A 24176-nucleotide genomic window follows, 5' to 3' on the forward strand; every position below is an offset into this window, starting at 1 on the left:
TCTCATGCTCATCCACAACCACTCTCTGTTCCCACTCCCATCCCTTACTACCTCTCAGGCGTCTTTTATGCTGTCAGTGATGGGCTCCGGGAAGCTACAATTCTCTGGTACCCACATGCTATGAACTTTTGCGGGACCCCTTACAGCACAGTAGAACCGAATATGCTTTGGGTAAGAAAGCTCTCTCCTTCCAAGAGTGGCCAGAGGAAAGCATCACTGAGCTAAGTAATTCAAAAGCAAAGCATCAGGAAACTCAAACAGGGGCTCTGTATCAACCAAAATGGGTGGGATGGGGAGGGAGATGAGAAGGAGTTTCAAAAGGGAGGGTATATATGTATACCTATGGCTGAGTCATGTTGAAGTTTGACAGAAAACAGCAAAATTCTGTAAAACAATTATCCTTCAATAAAAATAAATAATTTTTTTTAAAAAAGGCAAAGCATCCTCCTTTTCCTCTCAGACATTACTAGTAACTGGAGAAGGCAATGGCACCCCACTCCAGTACTTTTGCCTAGAAAATCCCATGGATGGAGGAGCCTGGTAGGCTGCAATCCATGGGGTTGCGAAGAGTCGGACACGACTGAGCAACTTCACTTTCACTTTTCACTTTCATGCATTGGAGAAGGAAATGGCAACCCACTCCAGTGTTCTTGCCTGGAGAATCCCAGGGACGGGGGAGCCTGGTGGGCTGCCGTCTATGGGGTCGCACAGAGTCGGACACGACTGAAGCGACTTAGCAGCAGCAGCATTACTAGTAACTAAATTTTCCTTTTCTGTCTCGTTCAGATAAAGGAAAAGGCATAGAGTCCCAAGGTTAAACAAACCTTTAGGACCTAAGGAACAGTGTCTGTGTTTCAGCAATTACTTCTCAACCTCTTTTCATTTCAGCTTCTTTGCCCACCAGAAGAGAGGAAGGCAACATCACTTTGGTGAGTAGGGGCAAGGCATGCTTTCTCAAAATGATGACTAAATATTTTAAGAGCTGTATATGCTAAGTACAAAACATACCAAAAGTAAAGTGAGCTGGAATGAAAGCATTCTTACCACCACAAAATACCTGTCTTTAGGACCAATATAAGCAGCGTTACTGATTTTTTCTAATGCTATTACTAATAAGAATATCAGAGTTGATCTCAATATTTATTTTCATTAAAATATCTTTACCTGTTTCAGAGATATGTCATGAAGACTGATGGCTATTTTTAAAATTACAACTCACCAAATGACAGCAAGCTCTTAGGAAAGCCATAGAGGTGGAGGATATAGTATTATTTTAAGTGTAAAATGAAAAGGGGAAACTTGATAGACAAGCCTTCCAATTCAGCAAGAGTCTACAAAACAGTAAGATGCTCGGAGAATCAGGGATAGTTACCTGTTTAACTTACGAGGGAATAAGTTTTAGTCTCAAAAGAAAAAAATTCTCCCCTAGTGAGTGAAAGTCTCTCAGTCATGTCCAACTCTTTGGGACCCCATGGAATAGTCCATGTAATTCTCCAGGCCAGGATACTGGAGTGGGTAGCCTTTCCTTTCTCCAGGGGATCTTCCCAACCCAGGGATCAAACTCGGGTCTCGCGCATTGCAGGAGGATTCTTTACCAGCTGAGCCACCAGGGAAGCCCAAGAATACTGGAGTGGATAGCCTATCCCTTCTCTGGTGGATCTTCCTGACCCAGCAATTGAACTGGGATCTCTGGCATTGCAGGTAGATTCTTTACCAGTTGAGCTACCAAATGTCAGTAAAGACTGCTTCCAAAGATAATGTAAGAAGCAGCAGCAAAAAAATTTAATAGCTATAATTCATAAGGAAACAGCGATTGGTTTAAATGTTATTAAAATAAAGGTTACATTCTTGCTACTCAAAATTTTGTAGAATAAAACTACTGGAACCTACATTTGACAGTGTTCACTTAGGTGTGAGTCAAAGGGCATTCAGTCCTAGATTTGGCAGGGCCTCAGGAGCATGTGTTCAAATAAATACCCTGCATACCTTTCTGTGACAGATGGTGCAAGTTCTCAACAAACTCTAAATATCTTGGAAATATCTCACAATCCAACCACAGCCAGTATTCCTGGGAAGAAAACATAGCTTTTCTGGTTATCTCTGGCCTTCAGAAATTATCACCAGGTGATCCATGTTGCTTCCCATCTTCACATGCTCCACCTCAGGAGAGAGCAGAAGCCCTCAGATGCTGTCATGTCCACTTCTCCCAGTTCCTAAAATATTTCTACACTAATGCCATTGAGAGCTGCTATTGTGATTTGAGGCCACCAGAGAACTCTTACACTTAGTAACTGTAGTCATTTAAGTGAAAGAGGCTTCCACAGATACCCACTTCACTACCAAAGATGATTTAGGACTTTGAAGAATGAAACCCATCAAGGGAGTCAAGCTAAAATTTCTGTAGAGAACTGAGTGGTTAACAATATATGCCTCTCTATGCAACACAGATCATTAGCTCCTTTAGGAAACATGAATGAGTGAGTGAGTGAGTCGCTCAGTCGTGCCAACGGTTTTGTGACTCCATGGACTATCCAGTCCATGGAATTCTCCAGGCCAGAACACTGGAGTGGGTAGCCTTTCCCTTCTCCAGGGGATCTTCCCAACCCAGGGATTGAACCCACATCTCCCACATTGCAGGCAGATTCTTTACCAGCTGAGTCACCAGGAAAGCCCTTGCTTATATACATACAGATGACAGAAGCCACTTATGGAATTCGTATAAATGTGCTAGGTTGTGGCTAAGTCTCCTCTTTCTATTACCTCATGCCATCCTCACCACTGCACGAATTAAGTGAACGACAGAGGATGAGATGGTTAGATAGCATCACCGACTCAATGGACATGAATTTGAGCAAACTCTGAGTGACCGTGGAGAACAGAGGAGCCTGGCAGGCTACAGTCCATGGGGTGGCAAAGATTTGAACACAACTTAGCAACTGAACAACAACAACATCGCCATTGTACAGGCAAAGAAACCAAGGTTCAGGGAAGTCAAGGATATTGTCACCAGCTAACTCATAAAATTCTACAGAAAAGGGACTTTTCTGATTGTCCAATGGTTAAGACTCTGAGCTCCCAACGCAGGGAGCCAAGGTTCGACCTCTGGTCGGAGAACTAAGATCCACATGCTGCAAAGCATGAACAACAACAACAAGAAAAACAATTAATTTTTAAAAAAAGATATTAATCTCTTTTTAAAAATCCCTCAGGAGAAATATCTCCCAGGTCTCAACATTAAAAATAGTGAGTGCTTCATCCCTGCTTTGGTGGTGCTTTGTCTGTTTTTAGGGGGCTTTTTTGTGACAGACACTATATTTATACTATCTTATAACTGATGTTTCCTTCCTCATGTTGACAGCTAGAAATAGAAGAGACAAATCTCAGGCCAACCTGCAATGGGTAGACAGTTTTGTGACATGCATTTTAAATACTAACCTCACTTTTCCAACTTTTCAGTGGTTACTTTCCCTTCGCATTAAAACTTTTTAAAATAAGGCAGCATATAAAGATTTTTTAAAACCTGAGATGTCAGTACCAGGGATAGAGGCTGAGGGTGGCCGTGGGGGAATGTAGATTTCTAGCCAGAGAGTTAACCGGTCCTTGGTGGTCCTTTAAGTACATCGAAATCTACAAGTCTAAATCTTTGTCCAGAAATCTACCTTCCCCCAAGGCCACCCCACCCCCCGCCAGCCCCAGGCTCCTACAGAACATCACTAATAAAATTCTGAGGGATGTTCCCCATTTTATTTTTCCACATTGTTCCTCTTTCTATAATCAATGGGATTTCTGTTCTCTCTGGTTCAAAGCAAAGATTCTACAACACTTGGGACTTTACATCGTTCTTTCAGAACTAATTAGCAATATTTCCCAAACATAAGTTAAATACTGCCTTTCTTGGCTTATCTAAAGTAACCTGGTCTTATGCCAAGGTGCCTGAAACTTGTTGTAGCTATTGCCAAGAAGGATATAGGGGAAGGCGACAAATTAAAGAGAGATTTATTATTTCTTTTTAATTATGAAAAGAAAAATGTTGGAAGAGGAGGCAGAGACCCTGGATGTGGGATAGACTGTCTAAAAGATGCTGGAAAGACTTTATTTCTTGTATCAAAATGAATCTCAAAGGTATTTTGGAAGTGCATGCATAAGAAACGTTACAGATCGCTTTGGCTATTCGAGGGTTTTTTGTATTTCCATACAAATTGTGAAATTATTTGTTCTAGCTCTGTGAAGAATGCTGTTGGTAGCTTGATAGGGATTGCATTGAATCTATAGATTACTTTGGGTAGTATACTCATTTTCACTATATTGATTCTTCCAATCCATGAACACGGTATATGTATACCTGTGGCGGATTCATTTTGATATTTGGCAAAACTAATACAGTTATGTAAAGTTTAAAAATAAAATAAAATTTAAAAAAAAAAAAAGAGGGAGGGGACATATGTATACCTGTGGGCTGATTCATGTTGATGTATGGCAGAAACCAACACAATATTGTAAAGCAATAATCCTCCAATAAAGGAACAATTTTTTAAAAAAGCAAAAAAAAAAAAAAAAAAGAAATGTTACAGAGAATCATAGTACCAAGTCCAGATGCCAGAGAGGTTGTGTGTTTCACACTTTATATAATAAGAAACAGATAAGTTTGTCTAATCCTAAACACTTTAAGAAAGGAAATACAAGTAACACGTTAGTGCTTTACCCACAGACACATAAGAGTGTCTGTAACCAGTTCTATTAAGATATAATCAATGCAACATTGCTAATTTACTTCGGCATAAATATCAGTTTATGAAAAGAAAACTCACTTTGAAAGGAATGTTATAATTTTGCATTTAACAGGGGGTAAGTCAGCCCCTTTGGTTAGATGTTTGCTTGACAGTTCACAAAACAGATCCCACTACTCAAAACAAGGGATCATTTCTATTCCTATATTTTGGATAGGGCCAACTTTTCACACAGAAAAAAAAACAATAATAATGCGCATGTTTCTTGATAGTTTATTGCATGCTTCATATGTAATTTATTTACAGACCATTCTTAGTGCTGATTAGTAATCTATTTTAATATTAATGCTACCAACTACACTTAGGAGCAGGCATGCAAACAAATAAGTAGTAAAAGTGATGAAAAACAGGGAAATATTTTTCTTCCCACTGAATGACATGGGACTTTTGTTCACTGAAAATCTCCCAGAAATTCTTAAGGCAACTTGAGGTACCCCAAGCAAGACTGATAAGAAATCTCAGCTTGGTATTTACTGAGCAGAGTACTTTTAATATTTAATATTTAATGATGTAAATGATAACAATCTCGAGGCAAAACAAACAGCACAAGGAAAAGGTCTCAAAAGGGAGTTGAGCTTATGGTAACTTAGCTAAACTCTTGTCTTAAAGAACAAGCTAAAGCTCAGAAACTTTTGTACTTGCTTTACAAGTACTCATTTTTAGCAAAGTAGTTCTAATCATAGTGTTTAGGTAGGTGGGCTCCAGTCCATGGGGTTGCAAAGAGTCCCACACAACTGAGCAACTAAGCGCAGCACAGCAAAGGTGAGGAACCTATGACCACACAATGAAGTTATGCTTTCAAGACAGCTTCCATTACTGATAGCTGATAACAGAGGCTAAAACTGACCAGCACTGTATAAAACCTGAATCAGTGACTATTTTTAAAGAAATACAGCTTTCTTATATTTAGTGACCATCCATTATTTGAAAATATCTAGGCCACAACAACTTAAAGGCACTACGGGAGCCAACCTTGATGAGTAAACAGGACTAAAAATCATGTTATCTTTTATAAACTGTAGCTCTTGAAGTGCTTCACAATCTCTAAAAAACTGCTTCTCCAAAGTAGTTTTAACTCTGCTCTAGCAAAACCTCTTTTGGCACTAGGGGTAAAGAATCTGCCTGCCAACCCAGGGGATGTAACAGACTAGGTAGGGTTCTATCCCTAGGTGGGGAAGATGTCCTGGAGAAGAGAATGGCCACCCACTCCAGTATTCTTGCCTGGAGAATCCCATGGACAGAGGAGCTTTGTGGGCTATACAGTCCATGCGGTCACAGAGAGTCAGACACGACAGAAGCTACTTAGCACACACACACATAGTTTTAAAGTATAATCTATATTTATACCTATATCTATATATATTTATGGGGTTTTCCTGGTAGCTCAGACAATAAGGAATCCACCTGCAATGTGGGAGACCTGGGTTCGACCCCCAGATTGGGACGATCCCCTGGAGAAGGGAACGGCTACCCACTCCAGTATTCTTGCCTAGAGAATTTCATGGACAGAGGAACTTGGGGGTCTACAGTCCATGGGGTGGCAAAGAGCCAGACACAACTGAGCAGCTAACATTTTTTAACACATTTATATTGAGATGTGTATATATATATATATATATACACATAATATATATATACAATATAATATATACAATCTCTACATAGAGAGAGCTAACATCATTTTTATGGACAATCCAAATCCAATATGTCAATAAAATATCCTCCATTGTGTATAGTGCACAAAGATGCACAGTAAATGCTGTTCTTATCTCTCCCTCCTATTTCCAAAGGGGGGAAGAAAGCCCTATTTCTCTTCCTTCCTACCCACTTTGAGCCCTGACAATAACTTGTGAACACCCTCTGTTCTCCAGAGAAGGTACTCCAGAGCACTCACCCTGGGCAAGACAAAAGAGCAAACTTTGGATCAAGGCTCCTGGAGAAGGAAATGGCAACCCACTCCAGTATTCTTGCCTGGAAAATCCCATGGACAGAGGAGCCTGATGGGCTACAATCCATGGGGTTGCGAAGAGTCAGACACGACTGAGCGACTTCACTTTCACTTTTAGATCAAGGTTAACTCACCCCTCAGTTAGCTGTCTAGTCATTATGCAGAGTGTAACTGTGCTGCAGAGGCAATACCTTCCATAACCCCAGTCTCCCCTACCCCTGCCAGGAGCCAGCGTCAGGTCATCACCATCCTGCTAAGGGAGGGTCTCCCCGGAGCTTTCACACTGTAGGTGCCAAGCCCCAGGGCTCAGGTCTGTTGTCCTTTTTACTTGAAAGCACAGAGGAGAGTGGATTCAAAAGGTCTGGAAGGTCAGAGCCAGCCAGGGCAGTGCAAAGAAGAGCCACTTAACAGGAACAGATGAACCCTTGACTCCTCCTGACACCCCAGAACCCTGAAAGAGCTGGAGAATTTTAATGTGCAATACACATGCAGTCAGACAAAATCCACCTGTGAGCCAAACACAGGGAACTGACAGTTTCCATTATCTCTCTTGTGGTCACCATTTGCACAACTGAATGGCAAGTAGGGCTGGAAGAGAGAAAACAAAGGCTAATCCAATGGTCATTGATAACCGGATTTGCAATTGCAGCCAGAGAGGCAGCTTAGACAGACACATAAATGCACACATTCACACTCTCATTCTAACCACATTGTCCGTCTGCGACTCTATTCTGGCTTCCCTTTTAGCACTAGCCTAAGCCTTGCTGGGCAATAGGAAGAGTAGATTTAGTCACTATAGACAGATAATCCACTATATAGTCAATGCACTCACAGCTAATCAGGTATTAAACATCTAATATTAGTTCACATAATTCCCTCCTCTCACACACCTGTACATAGGTAAATGAGATTTGGATCATGCGGTGGGGAGGGGGGAGCGGGGGGAGTAGGTGGGGGAGGGGCGGCTAAAACAATGACCAAGAAAGAGAGAAAGTGCTACAAATGACTCAACTAGCATGCTGCTGCTGCTGCTAAGTCACTTCAGTTGTGTCCAACTCTGTGAGACCCCATAGACGGCAGCCCACCAGGCTCCCCCGTCCCTGGGATTCTCCAGGCAAGAACACTGGAGTGGATTGCCATTTCCTTCTCCAATGCAGGAAAGTGAAAAGTGAAAGTGAAGTCGCTCAGTCGTATCCGACTCTTAGCGACCCCATGGACTGCAGCCCACCAGGCTCCTCCATCCATGGGATTTTCCAGGCAAGAGTGCTGGAGTGGGGTGCCATTGCCTTCTCTGCAAACTAGCATAGTTAAGCCCAATTCCAGAATCGTCATGACTATGATTTTCCACATGCACCCAGAAAAAGAAGACAACATTCACTGACACAGCAGCACATAATCACGCTTTTAGAACTTCTGCTAAGTCACTTCAGTCGTGTCCGACTCTGTGCGACCCCATAGACGGCAGCTCACCAGACTCCCCCGTCCCTGGGATTCTCCAGGCAAGAACACTGGAGTGGGTTGCCATTTCCTTCTCCAATGCATGAAACTGAAAAGTCAAAGTGAAGTCGCTCAGTCGTGTCCGACTCTGTGCAACCCCATGGACTGCAGCCTACCAGGCTCCTCCGCCCATGGGATTTTCCAGGCAAGAGTACTGGAGTGGGGTGCCCTTTCCTTCTCCTTTTTAGAACTGAAATGACCTTAAATATCACCTGATTAAACCTCTTCATGTACCAATGAACCAAGTAAAGCCAAACAGCTAATGATGTAGAGGCTGGGACTCTTGGAGCTCCTGGTTAAAGAAGGTTTCCTTTCTTACTTCCCCACTACCATGGTACCTACACTCCACCCTACCCCCTATATTCCATTGTCTGCAAAATATAGCCAAGTAGGGAGAAAAAAGGTTAAGCTTTTCAAGTTAGCAACTACAAAAGAGGACAAAACAGGCTCAGGAATTCTCTGAAAATGTGTCTTATAATCACAGAATGACAAGTTTAAATCTACAACCCTTAGCTCTGTAAACTGCCCCAGAATATGAAGACACCTGCCCTCCCATGAGCACCTGTGGTCGTGCAAACAATGAGGCCAGCCGGGCTTGTGCCTTCATTCCCTTGCACCTTTTCACAAGCTCTCCCAACACCTTTTATTCTTCTCCATTCAGTTCTTCCTACTCCCTGCTCTTCCAGGCTCTCCTTCCATTTCTCACGCAGCGATGGAAAGGGACCAGACCTCAAGCACACATTTTTGGAAGGAGCACTGCCCTGGTAAAGTTAAGAAGGCTGGCTCCTCGTCCTAGTGTTCCAAATTACCATCAGCGTTATTGCAAGCAAATCACTTTACCGGCTCCAAGGCTCGTCTCTCCATCTGTAAGGTGAGAACGCTAAGCTACATTATCTCGTAGATCCTTTTGAGCTCTAAAAATTCTGTAATAATTCTAAGGATTTTAACTGGTTAAGGGTAACAAAGCACATAAGGAAAAGGCTAAAAGGTTTTCTACTATTTCTCAAAGTCCCTCCACAACTCCTTAGGATGGTAGTTTTCTCTAAGGGCATTCTTCAGTCTCCTCTGATTTGACTCTTTCCTGACATTGCCTTCTCCGCAAGCTTTAGCAAAAGTCATGAATTATCTGGGTTCCACCCACTTCTCGGAGAAGGCACTGGCGACCCACTCCAGTACTCTTGCCTGGAAAATCCCATGGACGGAGGAGCCTGGTGGGCTGCAGTCCATGGGGTCGCAAAGAGTCGGAAACGAATGAGCGACTTCACTTTCACTTTTCACTTTCATGCATTGGAGAAGGAAATGGCAACCCACTCCAGTGTTCTTGCCTGGAGAATCCCAGGGACGGGGGAGCCTGGTGGGCTGCCGTCTATGGGGTCGCACAGAGTCGGACACGACTGATGCGACTTAGCAGCAGCAGCAGCAGCATTCACTTCTGGCCACTCTCTCCTGGTTCATGTGGTCCAGCTGCATGGGCCTTATGTTCACTTCTCAAACAGGCCTACTCACCACTGGGCCTTCACACATCCTGGCCTAGGAGGTTTCCCTCCTTCTTGACCTAGCTAACTCTCTTCACCCTTTAGGTCTCAAGTTAACATCACTCTACAGAAGATACATATCTTGGTCTCCATGTATACTCACCCACAGGCATGATATACTCTCTAAATTATCATATCAACCAACTTTGTGTCCTTAAATGATGACGAGTTTATTTGACAACACATTAGTTACTGATCTAATTGGAATATGTCACGTTCGCCCGGAAAAGCAACATATCAGAGCTTGTATATCTGCAAGTGTTCTTACCATTTTTATAAGCTAAAAAATAATAATAATAAAAGCTTTGTCCATCAAAGTTAATGAGAAGAGTTAATGAAATTCACTCAGTATTGTCCGACTCTTTGCAACCCCATGGACTACACAGTCCATGGAATTCTCCAGGCCAGAATACTGGAGTGGGCAGCTGTTCCCTTCTCCAGGGGATCTTCCCAACCCAGGGACTGAATCCAGGTCTCCCTCATAGCAAGTGGATTCTTTGCCAGCTGAACCACTAGGGAAGAGAAGAGTTAACATAGATAACAATCAGCTAACTTGTTGATTACCAGATATCAGTACTAGCTTTAGTCAGAAAGCACTCCGCAGTCACAGCAAGCACTTGAGAAAGTGTTAAACACAAAAATAAATCACAGGCAAGGACCAGACCCAAAGAAGTTAACGCCTTAAATTTACAGGGTTCATCCTGGGGATTTCAAATTAGTTTCCTTACACCCCTAGCAAAACTAGGAGATAAGGAAGCACCAATGCTGTTTCTTTGTACGAAAATCTGAGATTCAGAAATTAAGTAATTTGACAATGGCTTACTGCAAATGTCAAAGTATTTTTCTGGTATTATCCAAGAATCCTTAGAGCATCTCTAGTAGGTGGAAAACAAGATATGTTATTAACTGCACTCTGCATGAAGAAAACACAACCACACAAACACAATCGGCCTCATGTCACCCAGAAAGACAGGGCAGAGCCAAGAACAGAAATAGGTCCTAAGACTCCTCGTTGTCCACCACATTCTCTAACCCACAATACAGGCTGAATTAAAGTACCTCAAACTCCAGACGCTGACTGAGTTTGCCAAATACATGCATCCATTGGATTCAACTGTATCCTTTCATTCTACATCCAAGACACTGTCTTTATCTTTCAGCAGGGATAGAATCACATTGAAAATTTAATAATCAACTAGAGGGTAGGGTTGTGATTCAACTAATTCATAAAATGTGTGACTCTGGCCCTCTAAAGCTGGTACATTGGCTGATTTCATGAAGATTCAGACACTCCTTTTGATTTCCAGAAGTTTTGGCCTTGTCAAAGGTATTGAGTAACCTACCATCAAGAGGGAGTAAAATCATGTCCCAAGAGGGTTGAGTCTGCTCTCCTTTCAAAGTCGACAGAGTATCAAGAAAGGTGAACATGTTGGATGTAGCACTCAGGATGGCTGACTTCTAATTCTAACTCTTGGTAAAGGTAAAAACAATTCATCAGATTTAAAAGCTTTTGCAGCTATTCAGGGAAGGGAGTTATTTAAGTCGCCTCTACTAATGATTCAATGGGTGTCACTCACCACCCTTCTTCCCTTCACCTTCATCCCACCTGGCAATCAGCAGCTTCAGGGGCACAATATTTGGAACCTCCTGTGAACTCCTACCATGGCAGGCTCTCACCGCAGTCCCCTGAGTGCTATCAGCCAAAAAAGTGAAATGAAACAGAACAAAACCAAATCCCATCAGCATGCCCACTTCAGCAACAGGAGAGCCTCCACTGAACTTTATTCAGTTTTATTCTATTCTTACTCTACTCTCCCTCATCAGGCCCAATTTTCAATTCCCAATGACTTTGAATCTTATAATGATAAAAATGGGGAAACACTTAGCTCAGGTTTGAATACTTAGTGTTATCTCTATACTATTGCATAATCTCATTGAATTGGCACCTAAATTATATAACAGCCAGTAGAGAACAGAATTATTCTAGTTCATGCTGCATATGGGGAAAGGAAAAAAAGAAAAATATATATATACTGTGTATGTGTGTTTACATACATTACATATATAATAAACCCTTGAATCCTCCTCATTGGTAAGAAAATACCACACACTTAAATCTGTTTTCCAGAAGGGTAACTTTGCAGGCCTTATTATAATGGTCACACATTTATAATTTATCCTGTATGCAAGTATAGTTAGTATATCTTTTCTTGGAAGAGGAGACAATTTCACAAATTAGAGGTAATGTCTATCGGAGCAACCTAACCATGGAAACCAGATCTCACACCCAGAGCCTAAAGGGAATCAGAACATGTTCAAAGAGAAATACACAGCAGGCCTCTGGAAAATTCTCTTGACCTTCCTGGCTTGCCTCTTCCAAAACAAGAAGCAGTATGTAAGTGTGGTTATTAGGAAGGCAAGGGATAGATAGATGTTGGTAAAGATGAATTAAGAAAATAATGGGTTCAGGATGGAGGGGACACATATGCCTATAGCTGATTCATACTGATGTATGACAAAAACCATCACAATATTGTAAAGTAATTATCCTCCAGTTAAAATAAATAAATATAATTTTAAAAAAGAAAATAAACATTTTGGTAGTTCAAATTTTTTGGAATGATAATCACTGAAAATTATTGGTGAGGCTGTATCAATCAGAAAGCAAAAGAATAAGACAGTGATACAGTATAAAGTAGGCTTCCCCAATGGCTCAGCAGTAAAGAATCCACCTGCAATGCAGGAGCCTCAGGATATGTGGGTTCAATCTCTGGGTCTGGAAGATCCCCTGGAGAAGGGCATGGCAACCCACTCTAGTATTCTTGCCTGGAGAATCCCACGGACAGAGAAGCCTGGCAGGCTACAATCCATAGGGTTCCAAAGAGCTGAAAACCACTGAAGCGACTTAGCATGCACACACGCCTTGTATAAAGTACTCCTATGCCTAATGCCAAGAACAGCAGCATTAATGACTGTTTCTGGTCATTATTAAAACAGTTCTCTGGTGAATGGTGTGTTTGATTCTCATTGTGCAGAACTGAGAAATTCAAACTTTAAGTTTTGTTCTTTACTTATGCAATGCTTTAGCAATATAGCAAGTTTTAAACTTTTATTCCCAAACTGATGTTTAGTCACTCTGCCTTAACCACACATGAATAATACAAATGATAGAGACTCCCCAAAATCAATATGAAACAACTCGTCTCAAAAATATGAGCAGATACAAAGCTTCAAGAAAGAAACTCAACCATAGACAAAATCTGCTGCAAGTGTATTATTTCAGAATTTCTGGATCCTTGGAAAACATGACTCAAGTACCAAGTTCAATTCTGCAAACTTCTTGCCATAAAAGAATGTAGTCACCCAGGACAGAAAGTGGCTTCCAGAAGGCTTTAGCCCATACCGTACTACCAGGGAATTCTCTACAATTGGAAAACTCTGAGAAGGGATGTCTGATTTCTGCTTCCAAACCCCGTGGAATTATCAGCTGATTTCCTTGAAGCTCAAGTAATCTATACACAAATACTCAACTTCAGTGACACAGCAGGAGGTGTCAGAGAGCTGGGTGCTGCCTGCTTTAGGACCTCCGGCAGGCTTCCAGCTGCCAGCAGGACGCTGGGAAAGGTCTGTGTGGGTTCAAAGTGCTCTGGGAACCCAAGCTACTTATTCAAGCGTCAACCCTTAAAACACCTGACCACACTTCCTCCAAGCTCTCCAACGTGTGGATACATTGTTTCTTTTAAGAAGGCTTTTCCTTCAGCAATATTTGCCCAAGTATTTCCTCTGTACACACTGTTTTCTGGGCAATTATAGAGAACAGGAGAGAGGAGGTCAGCAAAATGCAACTCGACACTTACATCCAGCGCTCAGAATAGCGCTGACCCCAACCAGCCCCTCCCTTCCCATCTCCTTCCTTCCCATCCACTAGGTTCTCATTCACTCCTTCTTGGCAATTACGTTTTCTGACCATTGTAATTATTAACAAATGTCCACCAGGCCCTGCCTTTTCCTTAGAATACTACCTCCTCCAATACACATAAATACATCATCACAATATCCTCCAGTGAAAAATAGGTTTTTAAGTCATTATGATTTCATGTCAGTAAAATGTTGAGATCTTGACCTCCCAAAACACAAAAGCCACCAGTTCACCACTTCAGTCTCTCTCTTCAAAATACAAAGCAAAAGAGGAAAAAGAATACGGTGGATGTGTTTATGGGGCTTCTTTTTCTTATCAGTATAAATGATGTACATATATTAATGATCTTTGCAAAATCAACTAGGATCATTAGAGAAAACATCATCTCATTTGACTAAGTGAAGAGAAACAGATTTCTAACTGAAAATTTAAACAAAGGTTTTAGAGGACTGTATAAATTCATTCTATGTATGCTTCATTTGGTTTATTTACACATTCATTTCTTCACTCTTTCAACGAATATTTAGTGAATGTCTATTTTGTTCCTGACCCTGTCCTACTTTTTTACTTTTATTTCCCTAAAAATAACCTTCCTGTAAATTCCATGAATTTTCAACAACACTCTCTCTCTTAATGTCCAACAGTAGACCTGGGAATTTGTAGAATTATTCTTCCATTGGGACAGATGGGAGCGCATTTCCTCTTAGACTTGGTTTTGAATGGAAGAGGAAAACCACTACAATATATCATAATGGAGTTGAGAGCACTGATCAAACTTCAGAAATGCAGATCCGTTTCAGCCAATATTGTATTTCTGTACTTTATGTTTCCTGAGTTGCTGCTTAGGATTGATGTTAAGAAAAGGGCCCCTCGTCATGAAGTTAGAGTTGCCAAGGCTTGCCGGGGAGTTACCTAGCCTTGCAGAGCCAAGGCCTTATCTCAAAGGATAAGGTGGAGTTTGCTCTTTTCCCCCTATTGCGAAATATGAGAATATTAAGTAATCTGTTTATATCATACAGATCCAAAACCCTGGCTGACTTTTTAAAGGATAAAATATCCATAGAATTTCCTCCTCTTTAGAAAAAGCTACCTGGGATCTTCCTCTCTCAACCTTGGTTCACCCAACAAAATTTGCCAATTTCCCCTAAGTATGTTTGAAATGAAAAATCAGTCTTGTTCCTCAGAGTGGACATTTCTGGGTCCCCTTGAAAAGCAAGGAGATCAAACCAGTCAATCCTAAAGGAAATCAACACTGAATATTCACTGGAAGGACTGAAGCTGAAGCTCCAATACTTTGGCCACCTGATACAGAGCTGACTCACCAGAAAATACCCTGATGCTGAGAAAGATTGAGGGCAGAAGGAGAAGGCAGCGAAGGAGGATGAGATGGGGTGGATGGCATCACTGACTCAATGGACATGAGTTTGAGCAAACTCAGGAAGACAGTGAAGGACAGGGAAGCCTGGAGTGCTGCAGTCCATGGGGTCACAAAGAGCTGGACCTGACTTAGCGACTGAACAGCAACAACTGGTAACATCAATTTGTCATCTAACAGAGCAATTCTACAGAAATGCCTGGGCTAGAGCTGGAGCCTTTGGGTATAAAAACAAACACTGTATCTGAAATGTTCCAAATTTTAAATGAGTTTACCCACAGTAACCACTCTATGCCAAAAATGTTAGCTTCACCAAACACACTGTTAAGGTCACCACTGAAAGAGCAGACATACAAGCTTCTCTTTATTTTAAAGATTAAAATTGACACCGGGTTTCCTTTCTCAAGAGTATCTTTTTAAACCATTATTATAAATGTATAAGAGGCCTGCATGCTAAGTCACTTCAGTCATATTCATTCCATATCCTATGGACTGTAGCCTGCCAGGCTCCTCTGTCCATGGGGTTCTCCAGGCAAGAATACTGGAGTGAGTTGCCATGCCCTTCTCCAGGGAATCTTCCTGACCCAAGGATCAAACCCTCGTCTCCTTTGTCTCCTGCACTGGCAAGAGGGTTCTTTACCACTGGCATCACCCGGGAAGCCCGGTTTATCAGGCAAACTACATGAAAAAGAGCTTTAGATCTTTAAACATATCCCACATAGATAAATTCACTATTTAAACAGAAGATGCCCCCTCTTCTGATTCACTCTGTTCTTAGTGAGTTTGCAGCTGATGGTTTTCTATTGAGTTTTTAGAATACAGATTAAGTGTCATGCCACCCACAGAGAGTAAAGTTGAACCAGGTGAATTGAGGGTGTGGTTGAAAGTCTCAGTCTGTCTCCCTTTCTCAGAATTACAGCGTTAGAAAGAACTATGAGGCAGCATTTGACTCTTTTTGCCTTCAAGCTGAGATGAATCCAATCATCCCAAATTGAGTGACCTTAGAAAAATTTTTAAAGCATAATCATATCAAAATAACCAGAGTTACTGGAGGTCACCCTAATACTCGTTTAATGGGAGTGCATCTTATTAGTGCAAATTACCTTAAAAAACAAAGTTTTATTTTAAGTTCACTTTTGCCAAGTGTGATGCAATATACCTCAACCATATGTATTCCAGAAGCAAGAGAAATACTGTTTGGGTAAAAGGAAACATGTTTGATAACAGAAATGTTAGGTGTTCCAGCTCCTTGCCCTTTGAATTTCTGATCCTTAAACTAGAGCACTTACTTTGGACATAAATGTACCAGAAACTCAGCTACTTCACAACAAAAATAAGTCTTCTTTCCTTTAAGAATACTCTTCTCCATGCAATTAAAAATATGAGATAGACTCATGTCCTTGAGGAAAACATTCCCATCAAAATCCTGATCAGAGGTATTGACAGTCAAATCAATTGTATCTTCATTCTCAACCACTGGAATCATGGTAAGCCATTCAAACCCATCTCCATTTCAATTTCTTTATACTGTCACCTAGAGTTACTGTAAAATTTAAGGGCTACCACCCTCACCAGATGAAGCCAGGTGAGAAAATGGGAAGGTCAACTGGGAAGGCACTGAATTAGAAACAGTAGTTCCTGATTATATTTCATGACCTGTACTGTAAGGACCCCATACTGATGTATGCCTCCACCAAATCATGGCCATAAGCAGCCATCCTACATAGTTTCAGCATTCAGCAACAGCAACTAGCTAAACAGGCTTTGAAAGAAATGTAACCAACCCACACTCCACTCAACACGAAAGATTATCATTAAAATAGAAGTTTCACCAGAATATGAAAATACACAAAAGCCACACAGCAAGGTGAATCACCACAAAGCCAACCAGTTTTACAGATATTTTGATCACCTTAGTCTTTTTTGCTTCTCCTTAAAGAAATCTATCTACAGATTTGTGTGCTACTCATTACATTGTTGTCTTAATTTTCTGCTTGAAAAATCAAGGGGAAAACTGCAGGAAATAAAACTTCTTAGTCAAAGTGTTAAGAAACCCATGTATAATATCCTGTTCCAGTAAAGCACTGTCAATCCTACAGATATTACAAACTCAAGAAGTGATTAACATCTCCTGAGAACTTAGCTAGAGGGTTATTCTCAAGGAACACACGCACAGAGTTCATCTCATCCCCAAGCTCTCACTGATTTTTCTACTTTAATTGTTCTGAAATGATCAGATATTGGCTCAATCCTACAGTGTTTCTTATGGTTCTCTGCTATAACTTTAAGATTCTTCTCTCCTCTTTGACACTGACGGGGACAGTGACAGAATCACCACAATGGAGACTTAGCATCAAGGGTTACAAGAATCTTAAGACAAAAGTTTTACTCTTTTGCTTTCACTAGCTTGGCATTTTCCCACAGTCATGCTGTAAAAGTGCAAGGAACCCATGAAACAATAAGAACAAAAATATTGTGGTTTCCTTTTTCCTAAGAAACATAGGCTTCAATTTCTAATTAGTCAGTCTCAAGAGTGTACATGCGGGAAGTGCGAAGGTGGGGGTGAGGGGCACCCACCTTCCAATACTACACAGTCAGAAGAAACTCACCAAGGAGACACAATGGCCACATTATTCAAACTACCCCAGGTGGCACAAGAGCATCACTTGCCTGGAATCTGGTACTGAGTCTGGTTGAAGAATCACTCCAAAACACACGGCACCCACCTTCTTTACCCAACCCCACCACCTCCCTGGTCCCAGTCTTTGGTAGGCATGAAGTAATTTACCAAACAGTACCAATCAGACTAGGGAGTTTTCAAAATACATATGAATTCATTCTCAGGTGATTTTAAAGGGTAGAATTTATGATGTGGTTAACCAGTAAGTTTTACTTAACTTTATGAATACTGCCTAAAACCTTGCTTATTTTTAAAACTGTCATTATAAATGTTAGTAATACCCTGTATATCTGTGATGCCTTCACATGCTTTTTTTAATAACTATTAATTAAACCCTGCCTTCTCACTATCAAATAAGTAGGATGATACCCATATTACTGGTAAGTCAACAGACAAGAGAAGAGAAAGCATACTGAAAGGACCATGGTACCAGTTAAAATTTAACTCTTCTTTGGTTTTTAACTGGCACCGGGGAACATTAGCAAAAGAGTTCCTCGGGGGTTCTAAGTAAAAATAAATAAATAAATAAATACTTGTCCATCTTTTCCTAACAGAGTTGCATCTGTAATTACCACTCTTTATATCCTCAGCTTAGACCCATGCTTCTTGCAGCAATGGTATCATTCTCTCTCTGTAACATCTGCTTCTCTATCCTGCAGGCTACAAGGAAGATATTAGAAGATACTGCCAAATATATCTATATAAATCTAGCAGGCTCCTTGAATTAGTCATTGGAGAGTGGTTAATATAATCTGGCAAAATATTTATTTTTGACAGAGAAGCACAGCTAACATAAGAACCTGCTTCAAAGTCAGATCTTTTTTTCTTGTTGTTACCTATGCAGGACCACACTGATTCAGATTCTGACAGTCCAGTGAAGTTCTTAGAATTACTTTCTGTGCTGAAGCAAAATGTGGAGATGAAATGAAACTCCAGAGATCAGCTTGGGTTTTTAACTTCAAAATTATAAGACATATGCCATGTATGGGTGCTATTATCCATAAAGACTTACGTATACAAATACAGACTTCCCCAGGCCCATCAAACTCACCTTCTACTTCTTCTTCATCACACACATGCTTAAGGAAGGAAGCCCCTCTGTCCAGGACAGCTTCATCCTCCATCCTATAGTAATAAAAAAGAAAAAAAGAATGCTCAGACTTCTCCTTGAGGGAGCCACTGGACGAAGCCCAGCTTCTGGGCAGGTGAACCTGCAAGCTGCTGTTCATGTTAACAGGGCAGAGTCCCTCTTCCTTTGGTGTCTGCTGCTCCTTTGCTCCTTCAGCTCCTCTCATCGGGTGCTTCAGAATATGCCGGTCCCACATAGCTTCCGTTCTAACCTTGACAGGGCCCCCGCAGGGACAGGTAAGAGAAAATCATTTCAATCCTGGAGGCTGGATGTTGGGGGTTCTCCCCTTTGGGATCTGCCCCCCAAAAAAAGATGAAAAGAAAAAAAAAATACCAAGAGAGGAAGTTTGGTGTGCCTGGAGTGCTCGTGATGGTCGTTTGTGGAAATCCAGCTTCAGTGCTTAGCTCTTTAAACACCCACTGCATAAAAATGTATACCCTCACACACACACACGCACACATGCACACCCACCCACACACAGAAAGCGACAGGGAGTTAGGCTACTGCACAGTGGGAGCCTAGCTTCCAGCCAGCCTCTTAATACCAGCACAGCCCAGTATTCTCTGTTGAGTGGCAAGCTTTGAGTCACATGTTGGCCTTACGGAAATCTGACATCTGAGGATTATCCAGCAACCCCGGCTTCAGCAACAGTCACATATATATGCCACCCATTCATTCATTTTCCACATTCTTATCACACGTCTCTGTCTATGTATATCTGTCCTGTTAACTCTTCCCTGAAGGGCATGAAGTGCTGCATTTTGTAACCATATTATGCTGCCCTCCTGTCTCCTTACATAATAGGATCTACTCTGCAATTTCCTAGGCTAAATAAGACCTCAGGATCCATCCAAGTAATGACAGCGTTTGTACAGCCTCCCAATGCCAAATGTGTCTCTGGTTTATAGAACGAGGTAAGGTTGATTTCCATATTCGGTGACTCCTTTTCATTGCATCAACTTTGACATACAGAATTCCATGAACTCTATTTATAGTGAAAGCAGAAAGAACTCTCGAATTGCTCAAATGCTGCTACTGTTGTACCGGTCTAGAAACAAAGAACTTTCTCTGGGGACAGCTGCTCTATGTCATACCATACATGAGCCCCGCCAGAGAACCAAATGTTCACTCTGTATTCTATTCATCCAGTTATGTGCTCGGGCATTGAATCCTGTGGGTCTGTTTTCCATATTGTCTTTGTAACTTATTCTTGTGCTTCCCATATTTGTTATCATCTATATGAGATGCACTGAATTCACTTTTCCTTCCTTTCTATTTCAGGAGCATTTCCATCTCACAAAGCAACCATCTGAGCTTAAAAAGTCAGAAATCTGGTGTCAGGGAGACACCAGTTTAAAAAGCCTATTCGTACCTGTATCACATGGAGCAAAGTATCCAAATTTTTAAGCCTCAGTTTTTCCATCTAGGAAATTGGAGGTAATAATATCAACTATGTGGGATTGCTTTGAAATTAAAATCAGGTAACACACATGAAAGCATTCAGTTTTGTCCTAGCACCTATGACATGTTTAATAAAGTTATGTTTCTTTCCTGTCTTCTTTCCTTTTTTCTTTTTTGCCTAACCTTGGTTGGCGGACAATGCCATAAAGAAACTCATTACTTTGGAAAGTTGAAGAATCTTTTCTTCTGGGATATGGCTCTTACACACAGTTCATCTTTTTCCTTTTCTATACTCTAAAAATATAAAATTAAATGCAAACAGGAAATGGGTCAGCAAACAGGATCACAGTAAAAAAGAAAATGCTGTGAAGACTTGAGAGGTCAAATCAGTTACCAGCCTCTATGAGCCTCTGTTTTCCATGAAAATTAAATTATCCAACATACTCACCAATTCAGCAAATATTTATTTAGTGTATGCTACGTTCCTGCCACTCTTGGAACTGGTACTCTTGGAGGGAGAGGAACACATGTCTGAATAAGGCAGGCAAAATGCCTCCGAAACTAATAATAAATAGATGAACAAGATAATCTTAGATATCAGTAAGTGCAATGCAGGAAAAAAAAAAAAAATAAGGTAGTGGGCTACTTAGCATAAGTTGATTCAGATGTGGCTTCTGAGAAGGTGACATCTGAGCAGAGGCAAAAATGATAGGAAGGAACCAGGCATTTAACAATCTGGGGGCAGAATATTCCAAGCAAAGGGAAGAACAATGCAAAGGCCCCAAAGGGGGAAGAAATTTAGCATGTTTCAGGAACAGAGTAAGGCCAGAAAGACTGGACAGAGGGATGGAAGGTCATTGGGAAGTAACAATGTGGAAGGAATCAGGGCCACACAGGCCACGGTAAGCGATTAGAATTTTAGGTGTTATGGCAGCCCCTGAAGAGTTTTCAGATGGAAAGGGACTTGACCTGCTTTGTCTTTTAAAAGACCACTCTGGCTGTTATGTGAAAAATTCATGCATGCGTGTTAAGTCACTTCAGTTGGGTCCAACTCATTGTGACCCCATGGACTGTAGCTCACCAGGCTCCTCTGTCCGTGCAATTTTCCAGGCAAGAATACTAGAGTGGGTGGCCATTTCCTGCTCTAGGGGATCTTCCCAACCCAAGGATGGAAACTGCATCTCTTAAGTCTCCCGTTTCTTTTAGTCAGGATGTTTCCTCACTAAAAGAGACTAAGAAACTATCTCAGGAGCCCAGGGAAGACTACAGGAAAAACATGTTTCAAGGAAGGAATCAAGAGTTCTTTTCTGGCAAGGTTATGGTTGAGATGCTTATTATATATGAAAAAGGAACTGTCAGGCACACAACTAGAGGTCAAAGTCTGGAGCTCAGGAGCCGAAGGCTGGGGATAAAAATTGGGAATCAATGAATAAAGCTGGTGTCTGAAGTTATTACTAGATGATATCATCCAGGAAGAAAATGCAGAAATAGAGAAGCTGACATAAGACCAAGTGCCAGGCATGCCGGGCATGCCAACAGTTACAAGCAGAGCAGAGGAACAAAAGCAGTCAATGAGGTAAGAGGAAAACCAGGAAACAGTGATGTCAAGGAAGCTGAGAAAAGAGAGTGCTGCTACTGAGAGGCTGAGAAAGAATCAGAATAAAAAGGGGTTTGGCAATAGGGAGGCCATTGGTGATGATGACCAAAGCACTTGAAACATACCATACACAGTGCTAGACACAGACAGCATTCAATCATTCCCTTTTCTCTTCCCTGACATCCTCCATTCATTCATTAGTGAATATTGGCTGAGTACCTACTAGGGGCTCTTCTGGTCACTGGAGACACAGTGATGAGCAAGACAACAGACAAAGGCTATAATGTAATCGCATCTGCCTTCTTGAAGACGTCCCCTAGCAATCTGAGGGCTGATCCAAAGAGCAAGAACCCACCAGTAATCCAGCATTTGTAGACCTAGATGAAGATGACAGGTTAATAGAGAAATCTCCTTAAAAGACCCTGGAAACAACAAAATACTGGATCCTGTACTATTGCATCTACACTCCTGGTACTTACTATCTCCCCTTCAGGAAACAAAGAGTAGTGTAGCCCACATTTATTTTCAAAGTGCACGCTTTCTGGTCCTATAAACCTACAGAATCCAACACAACTTTCTATAGTCATTTCTGCACCCCTACCACTAACCAAGCTGGTCCCAAAGCCATTTACTAACTTTTCACACATTTCCTATATGAAAAGGTTAACCTTTGCACCTAAGCTCTTCCCCAAATCGCACACAACAAACAATCAAAGCAGAAGTGAAGGAAGTCAACAGTAACAACTAAAGGAGACTAGACAAGCTTTAATGCCAAAATCACTTCCTAGGCGGAGAAAACCATCCAGCCTGACTGAAGCACTGTCCACAGGCTCCGGGTTAGAGGGAGCATAATGGTAGGGGCATTCGTTGGCTCTTTGATACATATTTCACATTCCCTCCAAGACTATACATAGCAAGTAACTAGAAACCTAGTTCTTTCTGGTGGACAGTGCAGAGCATCTATAAGCACCCTCCTCCCTGTAAACAGTGCAAAGGAAAATGCAAACTGAAAATATAGAACCTGCATGCCCAGAGCAGCCCTTTCCTTGTCAAGAGCAAGTGCAGCCTGGCACATCTGGGCTTTGACACAGAATTCAGGGATTTTATAGCTTTCTTCCATCTTTATACCACAAGTGTTCATTGTTGGGGTTTGTGCACACCCCACCCGAGACCAAATCCTCTCAGCAGTTGCTTGCTATTATTAGTAAGACAGAGATATCTTTTAAAATGCCCCGTCTGACCCAACCAGTTTTTCCCTCTATCAGTAGGAAGAAATGAACTCCTCTAGTTCCTAATCAGGCCCCCAAAATCTACGCTAAAATGTTCCTTTCACACCAACTGCACTTGCTGAAAACAAAGAAGGGAGGGAGCATGCTTCTAAACAGTTCCCTAGGCTGCTCTTGTCGTCAGCATGAGGCAAAGTTCAGAATAGATTTGGAAGCTTCTCACCAGCATCACGGGGAGAAGGGTCATACCAGTCAGTACAAAATCCACGCGGGGCCAACACTGCCTTCCTTCAGCAGGACCTCTGACAGCAGAAGTCAGACCCCTTCCCCCAGCAATCCGCATACCCAATGTGGGGCTTCTCCCATCCTCTGTTATGCTGGGAGCTGCAAGTGATTTAACTGTAACCCATGTCAAATCAGCTGCCAAACAGACTGGCCCTCAACAGCCGGTCCTAATCACTGCACAGGCTTGTAAGGGTGACTTAAGCCTGGCACGAGAAACATTTGTGCAAATCTGTCGGCCATTGGGCCCTGGGCACCCATCTACATTCCACCCCTCTGAGTTCCCAGCCCTAGAGCCCTCGCCAACTGCCAACGTGCTCACCAGCTAGTCCACACAGCGCATGCAGCTGCCACTCAGCCAGTCAGCAAGTGGCAGGCCGCCAGCACGCAAGTTTCAGAATGCGAGCATGCCCCGTCACAGTGCTGCTAAAGGTTGAAGGTCTCTGTGTGCTAGCCTTTAGATTCGCCTCACTTGCCCTCCCACCTCCCTTCTCTCATCCCTCCCGGGTTCTGCCTCCCACGGTAGCATTTCACTCGTCTCTATAGTAACAGCATCTGGTTTCAGGGTTATAACTTTATGCAGAGCATTTCTCCTCCGAAGCAAGGGCTTTTGCCAAAGGATGCACTAGCAGCAAAAAGGCTGCTGCTTAAGGTGGAGCCACATGTTCCCTTGTCAACCCCGGAATGCAGCTATGTTCTCAGCTGCAGGGTCACAGCAGCAGCACCGCTCAGACCCAGGGAAGCAGAAAACAGCCCTTCCACCTTGGTATGCTCATGTGTACAGAGAGGAATCATTCTGG

General features: G+C 41.9%; 1 protein-coding gene and 1 long non-coding RNA gene across 9 annotated transcripts in view; one reads left to right on the forward strand and one right to left on the reverse strand.

Annotated features, from left to right (window-relative positions):
- The window catches only part of SLC4A4 (solute carrier family 4 member 4), a 363718-nt gene that overhangs the window by 289638 nt on the left and 49904 nt on the right, over positions 1-24176 (reverse strand). For 2 of the 7 annotated variants that reach the window (XM_044945798.2, XM_044945797.2), the window contains exons 1-2: positions 19204-19456; positions 18793-18866 (exon numbers count right to left, since the gene is read on the reverse strand). In XM_044945798.2, the coding sequence (XP_044801733.2) occupies positions 18793-18866; positions 19204-19331 (202 nt within the window). In that variant the 5' untranslated portion in view covers positions 19332-19456. Of the gene's footprint in view, positions 1-18792; positions 18867-19203; positions 19457-23698; positions 23748-24176 lie in introns of those variants that run through there. The other 5 variants (XM_006069347.4, XM_006069346.4, XM_044945800.2 and 2 more) reach the window with 3 other exon arrangements.
- Positions 35-20186, forward strand: LOC123334410. Of its 2 annotated transcripts, none has more exons than XR_006552194.2 (5): positions 35-171; positions 889-929; positions 8919-9103; positions 19675-19784; positions 20152-20186. It is a non-coding gene; the product is annotated as an uncharacterized LOC123334410 (long non-coding RNA). The 2 variants fall into 2 exon arrangements; XR_006552195.2 differs by having other exon boundaries at positions 19697-19784.

Source organism: Bubalus bubalis, chromosome 7, assembly GCF_019923935.1.
Source record: "Bubalus bubalis isolate 160015118507 breed Murrah chromosome 7, NDDB_SH_1, whole genome shotgun sequence".
In the NCBI taxonomy this organism is placed as follows: Eukaryota; Metazoa; Chordata; class Mammalia; order Artiodactyla; family Bovidae; genus Bubalus; species Bubalus bubalis.